At 32.7% G+C, this 17675-nt stretch overlaps 4 protein-coding genes across 8 annotated transcripts; all 4 read left to right on the top strand.

Annotated features, from left to right (window-relative positions):
• Positions 1 to 4178: 4178 nt before the first annotated feature.
• On the top strand, positions 4179 to 8034 carry LOC109596252 (SET and MYND domain-containing protein 4). Of its 2 annotated transcripts, none has more exons than XM_020011750.2 (13): positions 4179 to 4320; positions 4453 to 4559; positions 4621 to 4852; positions 5059 to 5233; positions 5289 to 5436; positions 5486 to 5653; positions 5711 to 6005; positions 6068 to 6354; positions 6994 to 7174; positions 7234 to 7384; positions 7442 to 7567; positions 7628 to 7787; positions 7876 to 8034. In XM_020011750.2, exons 2-13 carry the CDS (start codon positions 4468 to 4470, stop codon positions 7994 to 7996), a joined length of 2136 nt encoding a protein of 711 aa, XP_019867309.1. In that variant the 5' UTR covers positions 4179 to 4320; positions 4453 to 4467; the 3' UTR covers positions 7997 to 8034. The 2 variants fall into 2 exon arrangements, with proteins under 2 accessions (XP_019867309.1, XP_019867310.1); XM_020011751.2 differs by having other exon boundaries at positions 4192 to 4324.
• Positions 8035 to 8119: 85 nt separating this feature from the next.
• On the top strand, positions 8120 to 10947 carry LOC109596234 (UDP-glucosyltransferase 2). Its single transcript, XM_020011729.2, has 5 exons — positions 8120 to 8650; positions 9679 to 10001; positions 10057 to 10276; positions 10331 to 10550; positions 10599 to 10947. The coding sequence occupies exons 1-5, from the start codon at positions 8146 to 8148 to the stop codon at positions 10873 to 10875; spliced, it is 1545 nt and encodes a 514-aa protein (XP_019867288.2). The 5' UTR covers positions 8120 to 8145; the 3' UTR covers positions 10876 to 10947.
• A 393-nt stretch (positions 10948 to 11340) lies between these two features.
• LOC126264670 (UDP-glucosyltransferase 2-like) lies at positions 11341 to 16488 on the top strand. 4 transcript variants are annotated; one of them, XM_049963469.1, is made up of 4 exons: positions 11341 to 12126; positions 15535 to 15754; positions 15806 to 16025; positions 16078 to 16488. In XM_049963469.1, exons 1-4 carry the CDS (start codon positions 11374 to 11376, stop codon positions 16355 to 16357), a joined length of 1473 nt encoding a protein of 490 aa, XP_049819426.1. In that variant the 5' UTR covers positions 11341 to 11373; the 3' UTR covers positions 16358 to 16488. The 4 variants fall into 4 exon arrangements, with proteins under 4 accessions (XP_049819426.1, XP_049819424.1, XP_049819427.1 ...); XM_049963467.1 differs by lacking the exon at positions 11341 to 12126 and adding an exon at positions 12475 to 13301; XM_049963470.1 differs by lacking the exon at positions 11341 to 12126 and adding an exon at positions 13573 to 14370.
• A 305-nt stretch (positions 16489 to 16793) lies between these two features.
• On the top strand, positions 16794 to 17660 carry LOC126264466 (UDP-glycosyltransferase UGT4-like). The gene has a single exon (XM_049962551.1). It carries the CDS (start codon positions 16794 to 16796, stop codon positions 17658 to 17660), a length of 867 nt encoding a protein of 288 aa, XP_049818508.1.
• Positions 17661 to 17675: the final 15 nt, after the last annotated feature.

The raw sequence follows: 17675 nt of genomic DNA, 5'->3' as shown, positions 1-17675 counted from the left end.
TAGGAAAAATTTCAATTCCATTTCAACTCGACGTCGACCAATCAGACGCAAGGGATGAGACGCCGCCATTGGCCGCCATTAGACGCCGCGTGAATCAGACAGTCAGTCTGTTATCGATCGTCATATCGATCGGTTGGGTGGGATGGGGTGGTGGTCCGCGTCACCATACCCTCCAAGTAAATTCGGTGGTGCAGTTCGGTTTAGTGTGGTGACTCGTGGGTTCAATTAGTGTTGTGATTAATGCCCTATTGGATATACTGGATAGAACCATGGATTGCAAGATAGGTGTCTTTTTGTTACAAATCAATTGTTTTGGGGTTATTCAATTATTTTATTTGAACGGGACGTTAATGTTTATTATAATTATCGCTAATAATATAAATAAATAATCAATTCTCAATATTTTAACTATTGAAAAAACAATTGAATGATTAATAACAATTACACTAATAATTGATGCATTCATTAATCTTTGCATGGATAGTTTATAAGAATGCATGTTTTAAAAGACAGAATTTCAGAATAAATCAACTCTACTTGGATTAAGTGGAGTATCAATAATTTAAAAATAAATGCATGGATAAAACTTTGCAAGAATAGTTTGTAAGTATAAATACATGCTTTAAAAGACAGAATGTTAGAATAAATCAACTCTACTTGGATTAAGTGGAGTATCAATCTTTTAAAATTAAATGCATGGATAGTTTGTAAGTATAAATGCATGCCTTAAAATACAGAATTTCAGAATAAATCAACTCTACTTGGATTAAGTGGAGTGTCAATTATTTAAAAATAAATGCATGGATAAAACTTTGCATGAATAGTTTGTAAGTATAAATGCATGCTTTAAAAGACAGAATTTCAGAATAAATCAACTCTACTTGGATTAAGTGGAGTATCAATCTTTTAAAATTAAATGCATGGATAGTTTGTAAGTATAAATGCATGCCTTAAAAGACAGAATTTCAGAATAAATCAACTCTACTTGGATTAAGTGGAGTATCAATAATTTAAAAATAAATGCTTGGATAAAACTTTGCATGGATAGTTTGTAAGTATAAATGCATGCTTTAAAAGCCAGAATTTCAGAATAAATCAACTCTACTTGGATTAAGTGGAGTATCAATCTTTTAAAATTAAATGCATGGATAGTTTGTAAGTATAAATGCATGCCTTAAAAGACAGAATTTCAGAATAAATCAACTCTACTTGGATTAAGTGGAGTATCGATCATTTAAAAATAAATGCTTGGATAAAACTTTGCATGGATAGTTTGTAAGTATAAATGCATGCTTTAAAAGACAGAATTTCAGAATAAATCAACTTTACTTGGATTAAGTGGAGTATCAACTATTTAAAAATAAATTCATGGAAAAAACTTTGCATGAATAGTTTTTAAGTATAAATGCATGCTTTAAAAGATAGAATTTGAGAAATGCATGGATAAAACTCTGCATGGATAGTTTATAAGTATAAATGTATGCTTTAAAAGACAGAATTTCAGAATAAATCAACTCTACTTGGATTAAGTGGAGTATCAATCGTTTGAAAATAAATGCATGGATAAAACTTTGCATGAATAGTTTGTAAGTATAAATGCATGCTTTAAAAGACAGAATTTCAGAATAAATCAGCTGTACTTGGATTAAGTGGAGTATCAATTATTTAAAAATAAATTCATGGATAAAATTTTGCATGAATAGTTTTTAAGTATAAATGCATGCGTTAAAAGATAGAATTTCAGAAATGCATGAATAAAACTTTTCATGGATAGTAAATATAAATGCATGCTTTAAAAGACAGAATTTCAGAATAAATCAACTCTACTTGGATTAAGTGGAGTGTCAATTATTTAAAAATAAATGTATGGATAAAACTTTGCATGAATAGTTTGTAAGTATAAATGCATGCTTTAAAAGACAGAATGTTAGAATAAATCAACCCTACTTGGATTAAGTGGAGTATCAATCATTTAAAAATAAATGCATGGATAAAACTTTGCATGAATAGTTTATAAGTATAAATAGATGCTTTAAAAGACAGAATTTCAGAATAAATCAACTCTACTTCGATTAAGTGGAGTATCAATCATTTAAAAATAAATGCATTTATAGTGTGTAAGTATAAATGCATGCTTTAAAAGATACAATTACAGAATAAATCAACTCTACTTGGATTAAGTGGAGTATCGATCATTTAAAAATAAATGCATGGATAAAACTTTGCATGGATATATTGTAAGTATAAATGCATGCTTTAAAAGACAGAATTTCAGAATAAATCAACTCTACTTGGATTAAATGGAGTATCAATAATTTAAAAATAAATGCATGGATAAAACTTTGCATAAATAGTTTGTATATATAAATGCATGCTTTAAAAGACAGAATTTCAGAATAAATCAACTCGACTTGGATTAAGTGGAGTATCAATCATTTAAAAATAAATGCATGGAAAAGTATAGCATCGATTAGTTAATAAGAATAAATGCATTATATCATATTTGCGTTATCATATTTGGGTTTTTAAATAGTTCTTTCTCTGGTTAAAACATTGAGAGAAGATTTTTTGTTCCTTTCTTCGTTGATCGTCAAAAGCTCACACTTGGACCTTGATGACCCAACCAACAATTGGAAAGACGATAAGGCAACAGGGAAAGGGCAAGTAAGATTTTGCTTTTGATCTATTGATTTAAATATAAATGTTTTTTAAAAATGTAAGAAAGATATCTTTTATGATTTTCAGGAATGGTTTATTTTTATTTTCTTTGTCCAATCTAATCATACATTCTTTTCAGGTCAAATAAATTAATGATACAGTTGTGTTAAATGTTTCTTTGGTATGATTTTCAGAAATATTGATTCATTTATATGTCTTGAGTAATACTAATAAGGCCCTCTCTTTCAGCTTAAATAAATAGAAGAAAATTTAGTTTGTTTTATTTTCATCACATTTATTGAACAAAATCCTTTGCCTACAAATTCCCTTTTTGTTCGTCATATAATTGACCAACAAATTCCCTTCAGTTCGTCAAATTATTGACCAACAAATTCCCTTCACTTCGTCATATTATTGACCAACAAATTCCTTTTTGTTCGTCATATTATTGACCAACGAATTCCCTTCTGTTCGTCATATTATTGACCAACAAATTCCCTTTTTGTTAGTCATATTATTGACCAACAAATTCCCTTCTGCTCGTCATATCATTGACTAACAAATTCCCTTCTGTTCGTCATATTATTGACCAACAAATTCCCTTCAGTTCGTCATATTATTGACCAACAAATTTCCTTTTGTTCTTCAAATTATTGGCCAACAAATTTCCTTCTTGTTCGTCAAATTATTGGCCAACAAATTTCCTTCTTGTTCGTCAAATTATTGGCCAACAAATTTCCTTTGTATTCATTTTTTAATTATTTTTTTATTTGGAGGAATTCATAATAATTAATAATTTTAATTTATTTACAGATAATAGAGTATTTAGAATTTAGTAAATTGTAACTTAGTGTAGGGCTGCCTTTACTCAGCGTGGATTAGTATTTTTGAATTGAACAGTTTTCGCCGTAAATGCAGAGACAAGCTCACCTAAAAATTACTAACCCAAAATTGTATTTTTAAATTGTAAGGCTTGTCATAGGATTTTCTAAATTGTACTTCTACTGCAGAAACACAATTTTGAATTATGTTCTATCTGATGACGCACGAAATGCAGAAACAAGCGGGAATAGAATATATTTATTTTCTATTTCCCTTGATTTATCATAAAGACGAATATAATTTTGGGTATTTTACAATATTATATATATAAAACTTATAATTAAATATGTATATAAATTTGTAAATTCTCTTAATTTACATTACAATTGCTGTATTTTTATGGTTAATAATATTCTGATTTAGGATAAAAATGATTATTTATTTAAAAATTGTCGATTAGTGCCTCAGCTTTATTGGTAATTATCATTAAACAGGTAAAATGGGCTAATAATAATAAAACAATTAATATTAAATAACAATTTGATCAACTTTTTGCTTTTTATTGGTCGAAACTGATTTATTATATTTTTTATAATTAGTCGATTTGTTGAATGGCCACACTGTATACAAATATCTTATTTTTAATATTTAGCGGGCGTGATTTGATCTACCGAATAAGTTCAGATGTTCCTCCACTGTAGTTAACTTTACGTCACATTTTTTGGGGCATCTGTCATGTTCAGCCCATCTTAACCTAAATTTATAAGGGTATATCGCTTTATAGATTTAAACCATTTCGTTTCACATGCCAAAGTTAATTCTGAATGAATTGACTAAAGGGTAAGTAAGTACATTCAATAAGATTAGTTGGTGCATTAGGTACGCTGCAGTTTGTTGACATAACCTAGAATACATCTTTATAAAACAAATAGCCACATTTATTTAAAAAGCGGTCTGTTCGTCCTGTTTCAGCAAGCACCGTTACAAATGGAACAATTACTAGCACATTACACTGAAAAGTTTACGAAAATCGATGGCAATATTTTCGAGGTGTTCTCACAATTTTATAATTTGGACCTGTAAGTTTTACTGTTTGTTTACATTTCAAATTATACGTTTCCTGTCCTCGTTTTATTCCAGATCGGAGATTGAGAACTGGCTTCAGGCACAATTCAAAAATAAAACACTTAAAGATGATAAACTATCAACAGTTTACAGACAGGAGGGCAACAAATATTATGCTCGAAAGGACAGACTGAAAAGTTTAGAGTTTTACACAAAGAGTTTGTGCTCTGCTACTCCTAATGGCAAGGAATATGGCTTGGCACTTGCTAACAGATCTGCCGTGTCTTTTGAAATGGGGGAATATGAGGTAAGTTTGTATATTTGTCTCATTTGTTTGTATTTTAACATTTTAATACAAGTTTAATGATAACAACCTAAACATTATGTACAATCTAATTAGAAATTAATTAAACAATCCAGAGTACACAATTTACAAACAACATTAATTAAATCATTAGTAAGAATTAAAGTTTACTCTTGAGGCAAATAATTATATAAATTGGATGATTTTAGAACTGCGTTAGGGATATCAACTTATGTTTCAAAACAAATTACCCAACGGATCTTAAACCGAAAATTTACATTAGAAAAGCAGAATGTTATATTTATTTAGGACAAAAGGAAAATTTGGAGCAATGCATTTCAGAAATGTATAACTTTATTAGTAGTGCAAACATACCAGGCAAAGGTAAGTACATAAATAGGCCTCCGATGTATTATAATTCACTTATTTGTTGTTTTAGAAAAATATTTTTCTAAAATAGAAAATTTTAAAAAGTCGAAAAACCTGCCAACAACGCACGTACCTTCGGAAACATCACATGAACTTCCAAAGTTGACCGATGGGGAGAATGAGAATTTTGCTTATGCATCAGCTAAGCTGAAAATGAGGTAACATTACCATTTACTTTGATGACTTATTTTTAATCACCCATTTTAGCTATGAGAAATCAAAAGGACGTCACGTAATCGCCAGGAAGAACATACAAAAGGGTGATGTGTTATTTGTAGAGAAAGCACTAATATTTGCACCGGTGTTTAAGGAAAACAAAGAGTTATACCCCTTTAAATGCTACAACTGCCTTAAGGATACACTAAGCTGTATTCCGTAAGTGTACACACATATTTAATGAGAAATACTTAATTTATTTTGTTAATTTTTCAGTTGTCAATCATGTACATTATGTTTTTATTGCAACGAAAACTGTAGAGTGTCGTCCTGGAACGAGTGTCACAAGTGGGAGTGCCAGGGAATGCAGACCAATTTTTGGCACGACTTAGGCATTGGATTTCCCGGTTTTAAGGCCATGCTTAAGGGCATACCGTCCGGCTTTCGAAACATCAAGGGGGATCACGAGGAGGATTTGAAATCATTCGGTAGTAAGGAAGACAACTATCCGTATTTCAATAGACTGGTTTCTAATATATACAGAAGTAAAAACGTCGTTCCATACACTGTTGTAAGTATTTTTTACATAAATCAAGCTTTTGATAATAGTAGGGGTATTTTGTTTTGTTTTAGATGTCTGCTGTGGTGGTGATCTACCTGAAAAAGTACACTGATTTTTTCTCGTATTTGCTGACCGTGCCCAATTGCCCGAAACAAGATATGGACAGTTTGATTCGATACATTGGCGGTCTGATAACGAAGCACACTGCCCAGCTGTCGAGCAATTCGATGATCGTCGAACACTGGACGTATTCCACTTCAGACATGCTCTTTCCGGATATACTGATTACGGTCGCCTGCGGAATGTTTCCTTCCGTCAGTATTATGAACCATTCGTGCAGGCCCAACGTGACTACTTTGTGAGTGACTGTAAAAGTCAATTTTGACACTTACTTAGCTTTTATGATTAATTTTTGTTATATACAGAGGTGGCTGTTTAAATTAAATATTAAACAAAAGCATGACTCCTCAACTAGAAATCACAATTCATCTAAATTCTAGATTATACGTCGTTCCACAAGTTTTCAATTGTATTTAGATCCGGACTTTATGCTGACCAATCGAGGAACTCAACATTTTTATCTCTTAACCAATAACTCCTCAATTAGTAATCACAGTTCATCTAAATTTTATGCCTTTTGGAGTTTTAATGGAGGTTATACGTCGTTCCACAAGTTTTCAATTGTATTTAGATCCGGATTTTTAGCTGGCCAATCGAGAAACTCAACATTTTTATCTCTTAACCAATAACTTCTCAATTAGTAACCACAATTCATCTAAATTTGATGCCTTTTGGAGTTTTAATAGAGATTATACGTCGTTCCACAAGGATTCAATTATATTTAGATTCGGACTTTAATCTGGCCAATCGAGAAACTCAACATTTTTATCCAAAACTTTTCTTCTACCGTATTTCAAAGTTTTTGTAGTTTGAATTTGAATTAAATCCTTTTATGAAACATCTTTCAAAATGTACAAATATTTAATTTTTGTTCCAGTTTTATCTGTGATACAATAGTTGTTAAAGCTCTTGAAGATATATCAGAAAACGAAGAAATATTCAATTGTTATGGCATAGATTATCGGGGAATGAATAGAGAATATCGACAAATAGCGTGTAGAAATATTTATCATTTTGAATGTAAATGTGTAATTTGCTCAGATCCAACTAAGGAAGTGGTGAGTTTAACTTATACAAACCGTTATTAAATTAATTAATTCATGGATTTACTTTTCAGGACATGTTGGACAGTTATTTGTGTCCAAAATGTAAAGGACTTATCCCAGAAGTGCAAAAATCAACAACCAGCTACTGCGTCAATTGTGGCGAGAAAATTGGTCTTAAAATATTTAGAAGGATCAATGACCAAGCTCAAAAATATTTGGAAAGTAAGCTTTCACTACTGCACAACACCCCACATAATTATACAATATTTGTTGTTATAGGCGAAGATGTGAATCAACTTGAGGTGTTGGTTAAGTGTTTGAAAATAAGAGAGAAGATCTTATACAAACACCACAAGGATTTCGAGGAGGTGTATTATAGATTATATAGTTACTATGTTGAAAATTGTAAGTCAAATTTTATTTAAGTAAGTTTTTAATAAAGTTATTGTCATTTTTTTGTTGCAGGCGACGCCGAAAATATGTTTAAATATTTTCATCTTTGGCTGACTAACGAAAAGGCCAGGCGGGGCGAAAACTCTAGGGGGATAGGCACTAAACTTTATGAAGCTGCTTTGGCTATTCTTCATTGTTTGCAAAACGGCCATCCAAAAAATTGCAATTTAAAGTTAGATAATTATCTTATTAATACATATTTTTATTATTTCAATTTAGTATTGTTGTCATTTGTTTAACGTGCATATTTTTATTTTCAGAGACTTTCTACAGAATGTGGAGTGCATGATTAAAGAAGCCAAAATTGTTTTGAATTTATATTATCCAGCTTACATAACAAACAGATTGAGTGCTAAGATACAATATATCTCACATAAGTAATTTTTTTATATCAATAAATACTAATACTAACTATACAAGTGTTTTTCTTACCTCCTAAAATCAGTACAGATAAGATTATACTATTAACAGTTCCATTATCACACTTGACTATTGTACAACAGAATTTGCAGTCTATTAAAAGTAACACAATGGGTAAATTAATAATATTTATTTGTGCTGTTCTGTTGTGTTTCACTCAAGATGGTCAATGTGCGAGAATCCTGGCAAGCATCTTCAGCCCATCCTTCAGTCACCAACTGGCGTTCAGGCCAATTTGGCAAGAGTTGGCCAAAAGAGGCCACGACTTAACGGTCATAACCACCGACCCAGTTAAAGACGCACCCTACAAGCAAATCGACACGAGCCACTCGTACAAGATGATGGAGGAACTCGGCATGAGCAACGCGGTCTCAAACCGAAACCAATCTGCGAGGGACGCTGGCAAAAACTACATTGATGGGTTGCACAAAATATCGGACTATCAGTTTGGCATGCCGGAAGTGCAGGCGTTGATTAACAACAAGAAGGAACACTTTGATCTACTGATGATAGAAGTTATTTTTCCGGGTCAAATGGCCTTTGTAGACAGATTCAAGGCTCCGTTTATCGGACTGGTTAGTTTAGATGCGCCCCCCGTTATACACAGGGCTGTGGGTAAGTAAAAAAGGTCTGCAAATCTTGCAATTTAAGTAGATAAAGGGAATTCCTTAAGGGCCATAATTTATTTATATCCTTTGAAGTCTCATAAACCATGTTTCTTCTTAGTATTTGTTTAGAATTATTTGATAAATTACTATCAATTTCAAAAATCTTGATTATTTTTAATATCTTCACATAAATATATCTTTTTTTATTTGTATATGTAAGTAAGTAGCATTATTGTTTAATTTATGATAATTAGAGGAAAACGATTGTTTTTAAAAATAAACACACAGCTTTGAAACTCGTCACATTATTCATAAATAAACAATAACATTAGATTTAGCAAGATGATAATATTTCAAGACAGGCCAATATGGGCTAAAATTACAAGAGTGAAGATTTTAACAGTAATTTGAAAATAACTTGACAATTAATAAAATTATAAATTAGTCTTAATTATTAAGAACAGTAAATAGGAATTATTATTGATAACCAATAACTTCTCAATTAGTAACAATGTTCATCTAAATTTGATGCTTTATGGAGTTTTAATTGATATTATACATCGTTCCACAAGTTTTCAATTGTATTTTGATCCGGACTTTAAGCTAGCCAATTGAGAAACTCAACATTTTTATCTCTTAACCAATAACTTCTCAATTAGTAACCACACATCACCTAAATATGATGCCTTTTGGAGTTTTAATCGAGATTATATGTCGTTCCACAAGTTTTTAATTGTATTTAGATCCGGAGTTTATGCTAGCCAATCGAGAAACTCAACATTTTTATCTCTTAACCAATAACTTCTCGATTAGTAACCACAGTTCGTCTAAATTTGATGCCTTTTGGAGTTTTAATCGAGATTATATGTCGTTCCACAAGTTTTCAATTGTATTTAGATCCGGACATTAAGCTGGCCAATCGAGAAACTCAACATTTTTTCTCTTAACCAATAACTCCTCAATTAGTAACCACAGTTCTTATAAATTTGATGTTACTGAAACAAGGGGGCTGTAACAATCCAATAACCGTTGTAGGAAATCCAACTCATCCCATTTTATATCCAGACACAGTTCTGCCATTTAACAACGACTTAAACTTTAAACAACGATTGATCAGCTTCGCCGCCAACATAGGATTTTACGTATTCTCCGAATACTTCTTTTATCCCAAGGAAGACTTGAACGTTAAAAAGCATTTTGGAGAATTCCCCATAAGACCCTTATCTGAAATACAATACGATATGGATTTGTTGTTCATCAATGTCAACCCATTTTTCCACAAGTTGCGACCTCTTGGACCAAACACCATACAAATTGGAGGTGGTACTCATTTGCAAAAGGCCAAAGCTTTGCCTCAAGTAAGCAAATGTACAAGAGAAACTTGCTTTGAATTTTTCATGATTGATTTTTCAGGATCTTCAATCGTTCCTGGACAAATCTAAGAATGGAGTTATCTATTTCAGTTTGGGGACTAATGTGAAAACTAGTTTAATATCAGATGAATTAAAAGCAACCATTATTGAAACCCTTGGTGAATTACCCTATGATGTGTTATGGAAATACGAAGACGAAATGAAGGGATTACCCAAAAATATTAAAATTTCAAAATGGATTCCACAACAAGATGTCTTCAGTAAGAAACAATTTTGACATCAAAATAATGTTAACAACATAATTTTATTTATAGAACATCCAAAAATTAAATTGTTTATAACACAGTGTGGTTTACAATCAATTGAAGAGGCAATCTCTAATCACATACCCTTATTGGGCATGCCCTTCTTTGGGGATCAAAGCAAGAATGCCCAGGTTGTACTTGAAAAGGGTTTGGGCTTGGTGGTTGACAAAAGCATCTTGACCAAAGAAGAATTCAAGTCCAAAATTTTGGAGACCATTAAAGATCCAAAGTAAGTTCAAAGGTATCATTTGACACATATATAAATAATTTTTTATAGGTTCAAAAACAAAGTCAAGGAAATTGCTGAACTAATGGTGGACGTACAGATGACTGGATTACAGAAGGCTGTTTGGTGGACTGAATACGCCATCAGGAACAAAGGGGCGAAACATTTGAGAAGTTCTGGAGTACAAGATCCTTTCTATATTTATTTCATGTTGGATGTTATTGGTTTTGTCCTCTTAATTGTATCAATAATCACTTATATCAATTATAGAATAACAAAATTTGTATATAGATTAATATTTAAAAGAAATAAACAGAAAAGAGATTAGAGAAATCATATTTTTGTAATTTTGATGTATTAATATTTTATTAATAAAGACACTGGTGTTTTATTTATATCAGTATGTTTTTATAATAAGAAAAATAATAAAGTTCTTGGTTAATTGAGAGTAAGATTTACTTACATAAAAAAATATCAAAAAATCAAAAGCACGATACTGTTGCTTCAGAACTCTTAACAATTATTTGACCCATTTACTTTATCTTTAAAAACTAGAGTAGATTTTATAAAACACCTGATTTATCCTAAATTATGTAATAAGATTTAATTAATTTATACAACACATGTGTGTGGTAATTTGAAGTAGACATAGATTGTTTTATATCTTCTAGTCTGGTACTGATAAAAATATAACTGCCTAGATAGATAACACTATAAAATTCTAAAACTGATTAGTTCTCGTAATACCATCAAAATGAAACTCTTAATCGTGTTAGCATGTTTAATATCAGTGTCGTCATGCGCAAAAATCTTGGGCATCATACCAATGGCATCATTCAGTCATCAAATACCATTCAGACCGATTTGGAGGGAGCTATCTTTGAGGGGTCATCAGGTTACCCTACTAACAACCGACCCAGTCAAGGATCCTAAGCTCAAAAACCTGACGGAAATTGATCTGAGCTTTACCTATGACATTTTTAAGAGGTACAACTTCCCTGAGTTTGCGGCCAACGAGTCCAAAAGCTTCATGCAGATTGGGAAGGAGTTAGGCGAAATGTTGGCGGAAGGTTTCGATGCTCAGCTATCTTCACCGGAAGTACAAAAGTTGATTCACAGTGAAGATGTACAATTCGATTTGCTGATTGTTGAAGCACAGTTGCCAATAATGTTGGGTTTTGGTTGGAAGTTCCAATGTCCGATTATTGGAGTAGCCTCACTGGATGCCAGCATGAATTACCACGACACTATTGGAAACCCTTCACACCCTATCGTAAACCCTGATCCAAATTTACCAATAGGTGACCCAGACAATCTTTCTTTTAAAGACAGAGTTACCAGCTTCATTTATACAAATTTGTACAGATATCAAGTATTTAATAAGTATTATCCGAAGGAGAATTTGAGGCTGAGAAAATTCTTTGGGGATGATGCTCCTGATTTAGTTGAAATACAAAAGAACATCAGCATGTTGATGGTTAGCACCAACCCCATTTTTCATAGCGTAAGGCCGGTCAATCCCAACACTATTTTTATTGGTAATGGTCTGCATTTAACACCTCCAAAACCTTTACCAAAGGTAAGTAATTAAGAACTAATATATAACTACTTATTGTAGTATAAAAATAATTGTTAGTGTTATCACGTAAGTAAATTACTTAAACTAATTTAATAATCATTATAACCACTTTGAACACAAACAAGTTAATTTAAATCTTAAAAACTGATTGATAATTAGAATTGTGCGGTTCGTGACTCTAAAATTAGTTAATTGCACAGCTGTACCGTATGATAAAATTAAAAAATGTACCTACTTAATGTTTATTAAGAGTGTTGCGTATCATTAGATAAAACTTAAGTGTTTTTGCATCAAAAGATTATTGATAAATTAAGTTAATTGAAAATTTAGTTGTACTAGTATTCCTCGTCATGAAGGTGCTTCTAATATTTAGTTTATCCTTCACTTGTGGTTTTGCCGCAAGAATTCTTGGTGTAATACCAACGGCATCACTGAGCCATCATCTTCCTTTCATACCAGTATGGAAGGAATTGTTGTTGAGGGGGCATCAAGTGACTTTACTGACCACAAATCCAATAAACGACCCTGCCTTAAAGAATCTAACCGAAATCGACTTGTCGTATTCTTACGAAATAAGTAAGAAGTATAACCTTATTGACGTAGCCAGTGATGAATCGAAGAGTTCGATGGATATGATCGAGGTGCTAGGTAAATTATTCAATGAAACCTTCCATTATCAGCTGTCGCATCCACAAGTCCAGAAGTTGCTACAGGACAAGAACATCAAGTTTGATGTTGCTTTGATAGAATCCCAACTACCAATACCTTTAGCGTTTGGTTGGAGGTTTAATTGTCCAGTGATAGGTATTACATCAATGGAGGCACCACCTTTCTTCCATTCTGGCGTGGGCAACATGAACCATCCTTTGATTAGTCCAAACCCCAATTTGGTACTTGAGGATCAGGAGCACTTGACGTTTAAGGATAGACTCAGAAGTGTGATTTATAATGTTGTGTATGAAGTATTGATGAAATACAGAATGGTTCCAAGACACACCACTCTTATAAGGCAGTACTTTGGAAACGATGCCCCCAGTGTGGCGGAGTTGATACAGAATATAAGCATGTTGATGGTTGCTACAAATCCGATTTTTCAAAATCCCCGTGCTGTAAATCCTAACACCATTTTTATTGGAAATGGGTTACACATTGGGGCTCCTCAAGATTTACCCAAGGTCAGTATATTGACTAGGAATTTAATTGTAGATGAATTAAGGTTCATATTTTGTTCTAACTGAGATGCCAAAATAAGAACAAATAAGGTAACTTGAAAGAAAAACCATCCTGTATATTAATAAATTCATAAAATGTTTCAGAAAAGCATTGGAAAAATTCTTTATCTATATTTACATTGCTATCAATTGCATATACTTACCATATTTTATTCTAAAAACAATGCTCAATTATTATAATTTATTAAAAATGTTGAAATGTTACGTTGCACTTGTTGTGTTCTTTGTTACATTTTGCAGTGTTGGTTGTGCCAATATTTTAGTTGTAATGCCACTTCCGATATCAACTCATCAAGTAACTTTAAGAGCATTGTGGGATGAATTATCCAAACGTCATCAAGTTACATTAATCACCACTGATCCATCCAATGATTTATCTCTTACTAACTTAACAGAAATCGACATCAGTTTTGCTCATAAATTAATGACAACCATAAGATTTCACGATAGTATATTAGGAAGTTCTTCCATAGAATTATTCTATCTAATGGAATATGTATTAGAGAACGTGTTTTCATCAATTATGGCCTCTCATCAGGTCCAAACACTTCTAAACAGCAACAAGTCTTATGACTTGGTCATTTTTGAGGCCCTCCATGGCTTCCCCATGGGGTTTGCTTGGAAATATCAGTGCCCATTCATTGGTATCACTTCCTTAGATGTGTCAGTTCAATTTCACAACGCCATTGGGAACCCCCCACATTCTTTATTGTTCCCAAATTACAATATAGTCATTGAAGATCCTGAAGACATGTCATTCTTCCAAAGATTCACAATCATTTTCATAACTTTAGTATATTATTACTTCGTCTATCATCGAATTTATTATGAAGAAGACCGATTATTAAAATTACATTTGGATGCTAATGTGCCCAAATGTGAAGAAATGGAGAAAAATATTAGTTTGATTTTATCCAACGTGAACTTTTTTTATGGATATTCAAGACCCAGAACTCAAACTACAATAGATATTGGTGGTATTCATCTTGAGGAACCTAAACAACTACCAATGGTGTGTATTCTTTTAAATTTACTTATGTAAATCAATTTACAAGGTAACAAGTAAGTTGATAAATACTGATTATTATTCTAGTCATCAGTAGTAAAGAGATGAACAAGAAGGTTGATCTTAAGACATATATGTGTGCATTAATGAACTATTGCATTGTACAAAGTAAAAATCCAGTTTTTGGTGGTTGAATTTATGCCATACACTTAAAATAATCACCTAATTGAAAAACATGTAATGCAAAAGCAGAGGAATGAATGTAAGAGTTGTACCTATTAGATTAGTTGTGCACAATGTCTGTTCAATCTATTTTACTTTTATCTTTAATATGTGCGTGTTCTTGTGCAAGAATCTTGGTGTATCTAACTTCTCCTTATCGTACTCATCATGCTACATTTCAAAACCTGTGGAAGGAACTGTCCTTGAGGGGTCACCAACTGACTATAATCACTAAGTTCCCAATGAACGATCAAAGTCTTACTAATATCAGTGAAATTTATGTGAAACGTATCGACGACGAAATGATCGACAATTTCCTCCATAACGTTTGTGATGATTACACAGGCTCAATCATGGAAGCCATCAAAATCTTCACCGACGCAAATCGCAACGATATCATGAATCCCAAAGTTCAACAACTGATTAACAACAAAAATAACGCATTCGATTTATTTATATTCGAAGCTCAGATCTTGTTTCCACTTGTTTTATCGTGGGTCTTCAAGTGCCCTTCTATTGGTGTGTCATCTTTAGATGCAATACTGCATATCGGTTATTACGTGGGGAATCCCATCCATCCAATTGTAAAGCCTGACATAAACATGCCTGTTGTTGATTATGAACGTTTAAGTTTTGTCGAAAGGGCCACACAGGTGTTTTATCACTGTGCCCACATGTTGGTGTTCAATTATCTCGGATTGCCAGCTGAACAAAGGTTGGCTGTTGAGTTATTTGGGGATGAAGTGCCTGATTTGAAACTCATTGCTCGTAATATTAGTTTGTTGTTGCTGGTCACCAACCCAATTTTTACTAACGTTTCCCCTTTGTATGGACATACCGTGTCTATTGGGAATGGAATACATTTTGATGAACCTAAGCCACTCTCTGTGGTCAGTGCCCTGTGGCATAAATAAGTCAGTAATTGAAGAACTTGTTGAATTGTTTCAGGACCTTCAAAAGTATTTGGACAACTCGAAGAATGGAGTCATCTATTTCAGCCTGGGATCCAATGTGAAAGGTCGCCTACTAAATGACACCACAAAAAGGGAGATTCTTAATGCCTTTGCTGACCTACCCTATAACGTGTTGATGAAGATGGACACTGAACTGAAGGACGTTCCAAAGAATGTCAGGATAGAAAAGTGGCTTCCACAGCAAGACATTTTACGTAAGTCGTCATAAGGCTCAATTATACCAATACAAAGTTTTGTCACTTCAGGACACCCTAATGTTAAACTGTTTATTAGCCAAGGAGGGCTACAATCTCTTCAAGAATCTATTACAAATGGAATACCCTTGGTGGGTATTCCTTTCTTTGGTGACCAAATTTCCAACGTTTACAGGATGGTTAAAAAGGGTTATGGGGTTCGTCTGGACAAAAAAGAAATTACTAAAGATAATCTTAAGGCCGCCATCTTGGAAGTCATGAACAATCCGAAGTAGGACTGAAATCACTTGATAATTTGATGAGTATTTAATTATTTGTTTTAGGTATCGTGAGAAAGCGAAAGAGATGGGTGAGCTTCTTCATGATGAACCCATGACCAGCCTTGAAAAAGCTGTTTGGTGGATAGAATATGTCATCAGACATAAAGGAGCAAAGCACTTAAGGAGTCCTGCAGTGGACTTGCCAGTCTATCAATATTACATGTTGGATGTTATTGGATTTTTACTATTAGTTACAATTATTCCTATTTATTTGTTTGTTAAAATTTTGAAATTTATTGTCAGGAAAATATGTTGTAAAAAGAGTAAATCAAAAAGAGATTAAAACTGCCTTACGTTAATACATATTTGTATAAATCTAAGTTTAATATTTTTTAATTTTTGTAATAAATGACTTTGTTTAAACATCAATTGTTTCACAGACTTGTAAACTCTAAATAAATTTTTGTAAAGATATTGGTCTTATTTAATATGATAACAAACGTTCATTTTAATTTCTTGGTACCATTTTTACTTTACTAATTACGTTTATTAGTCTAGTTTTAATATTTTATTTACAAACATATCATTTTGACTTTCTTCCAGTCTAAGTATTCAGTAAATATTTTTTATTGGACTAAGTAAAAAAATAATCTGTTCCTAAGAAATATCACTCAAACTATTATTTCATTTCAGGGACACCAAAGTTTAATCGTTTTATCTTATTTATTTAAGAACGATAATGAATTTACTGTATTACATTTGTTTGTGGTTGCACCATAATGAAACTAGTGTTGTTTGTTGTTATTTTAGTTGTTACCCCTTTTAAACCATGTGATAGTGCCAGAATATTGGGGGTTGTTTCTTTCCCTTCATATAGCCATCAAGTTGTCTTCCAACCAGTATGGAGGGAGTTGTCTTTGAGAGGTCACCAAGTCACCACCATTATTACGGACAGCATTAATGACACTAGCCTAACAAACTTGACTGAAATTGTGATCAAAGAAGCTTACACTTCGTTAAAAAAACATAACCTGTTGGATGCTGATGCCACTCACGGATTTATTAAGATGATAGACACCATGATAAATATGGCGGAAGACCTTTTAAACGTACAGTACTCCCATCCACAAGTCCAAAGGCTGATCCACAACCGGAGTGAGCTATTCGATTTGGTTATTTTCGAAGCCTTATCACCAACTGTTGTCTACGCTTGGAGATTCGATTGCCCTGCCATTGGTCTTTCCTCACTTGATGCCGGAGATCTTCTTCACAATGTAATGGGCAACCCAACCAACCCCATCGCTAATCCTGACCCACGTTTGAAAATCCAAGATGATGACAATTTAACCTTTAAGGAAAGACTGTACAGTGTTGTCACCAGTTGGTTCTCTTTAGTTGTTGGGGTCTTTAAAATAACACCAATGGTGGACAAAATACAGCAAAAGTACTTCGGGGAAAGTGTACCACCGTTTTTTAAACTGATTGATAAGGTTGAGATGATAATGATTGCTACCAATCCAATATTTCATGCTACAAGGCCTTTGAATCCTAATACTATTACTATTGGAAGTGGCATACATATTTTACCACCAAAACCATTACCAAACGTAAGTATTAACAAAGGATCAAAAGATTTCACTGGGTAAATCTGTGAATGTAAT

This window comes from Aethina tumida, chromosome 2, assembly GCF_024364675.1.
Source record: "Aethina tumida isolate Nest 87 chromosome 2, icAetTumi1.1, whole genome shotgun sequence".
Lineage (NCBI taxonomy): Eukaryota > Metazoa > Arthropoda > Insecta > Coleoptera > Nitidulidae > Aethina > Aethina tumida.
Note: the sequence above shows the minus strand (reverse complement) of the source record. Positions and strands in the feature narration are given on the sequence as shown.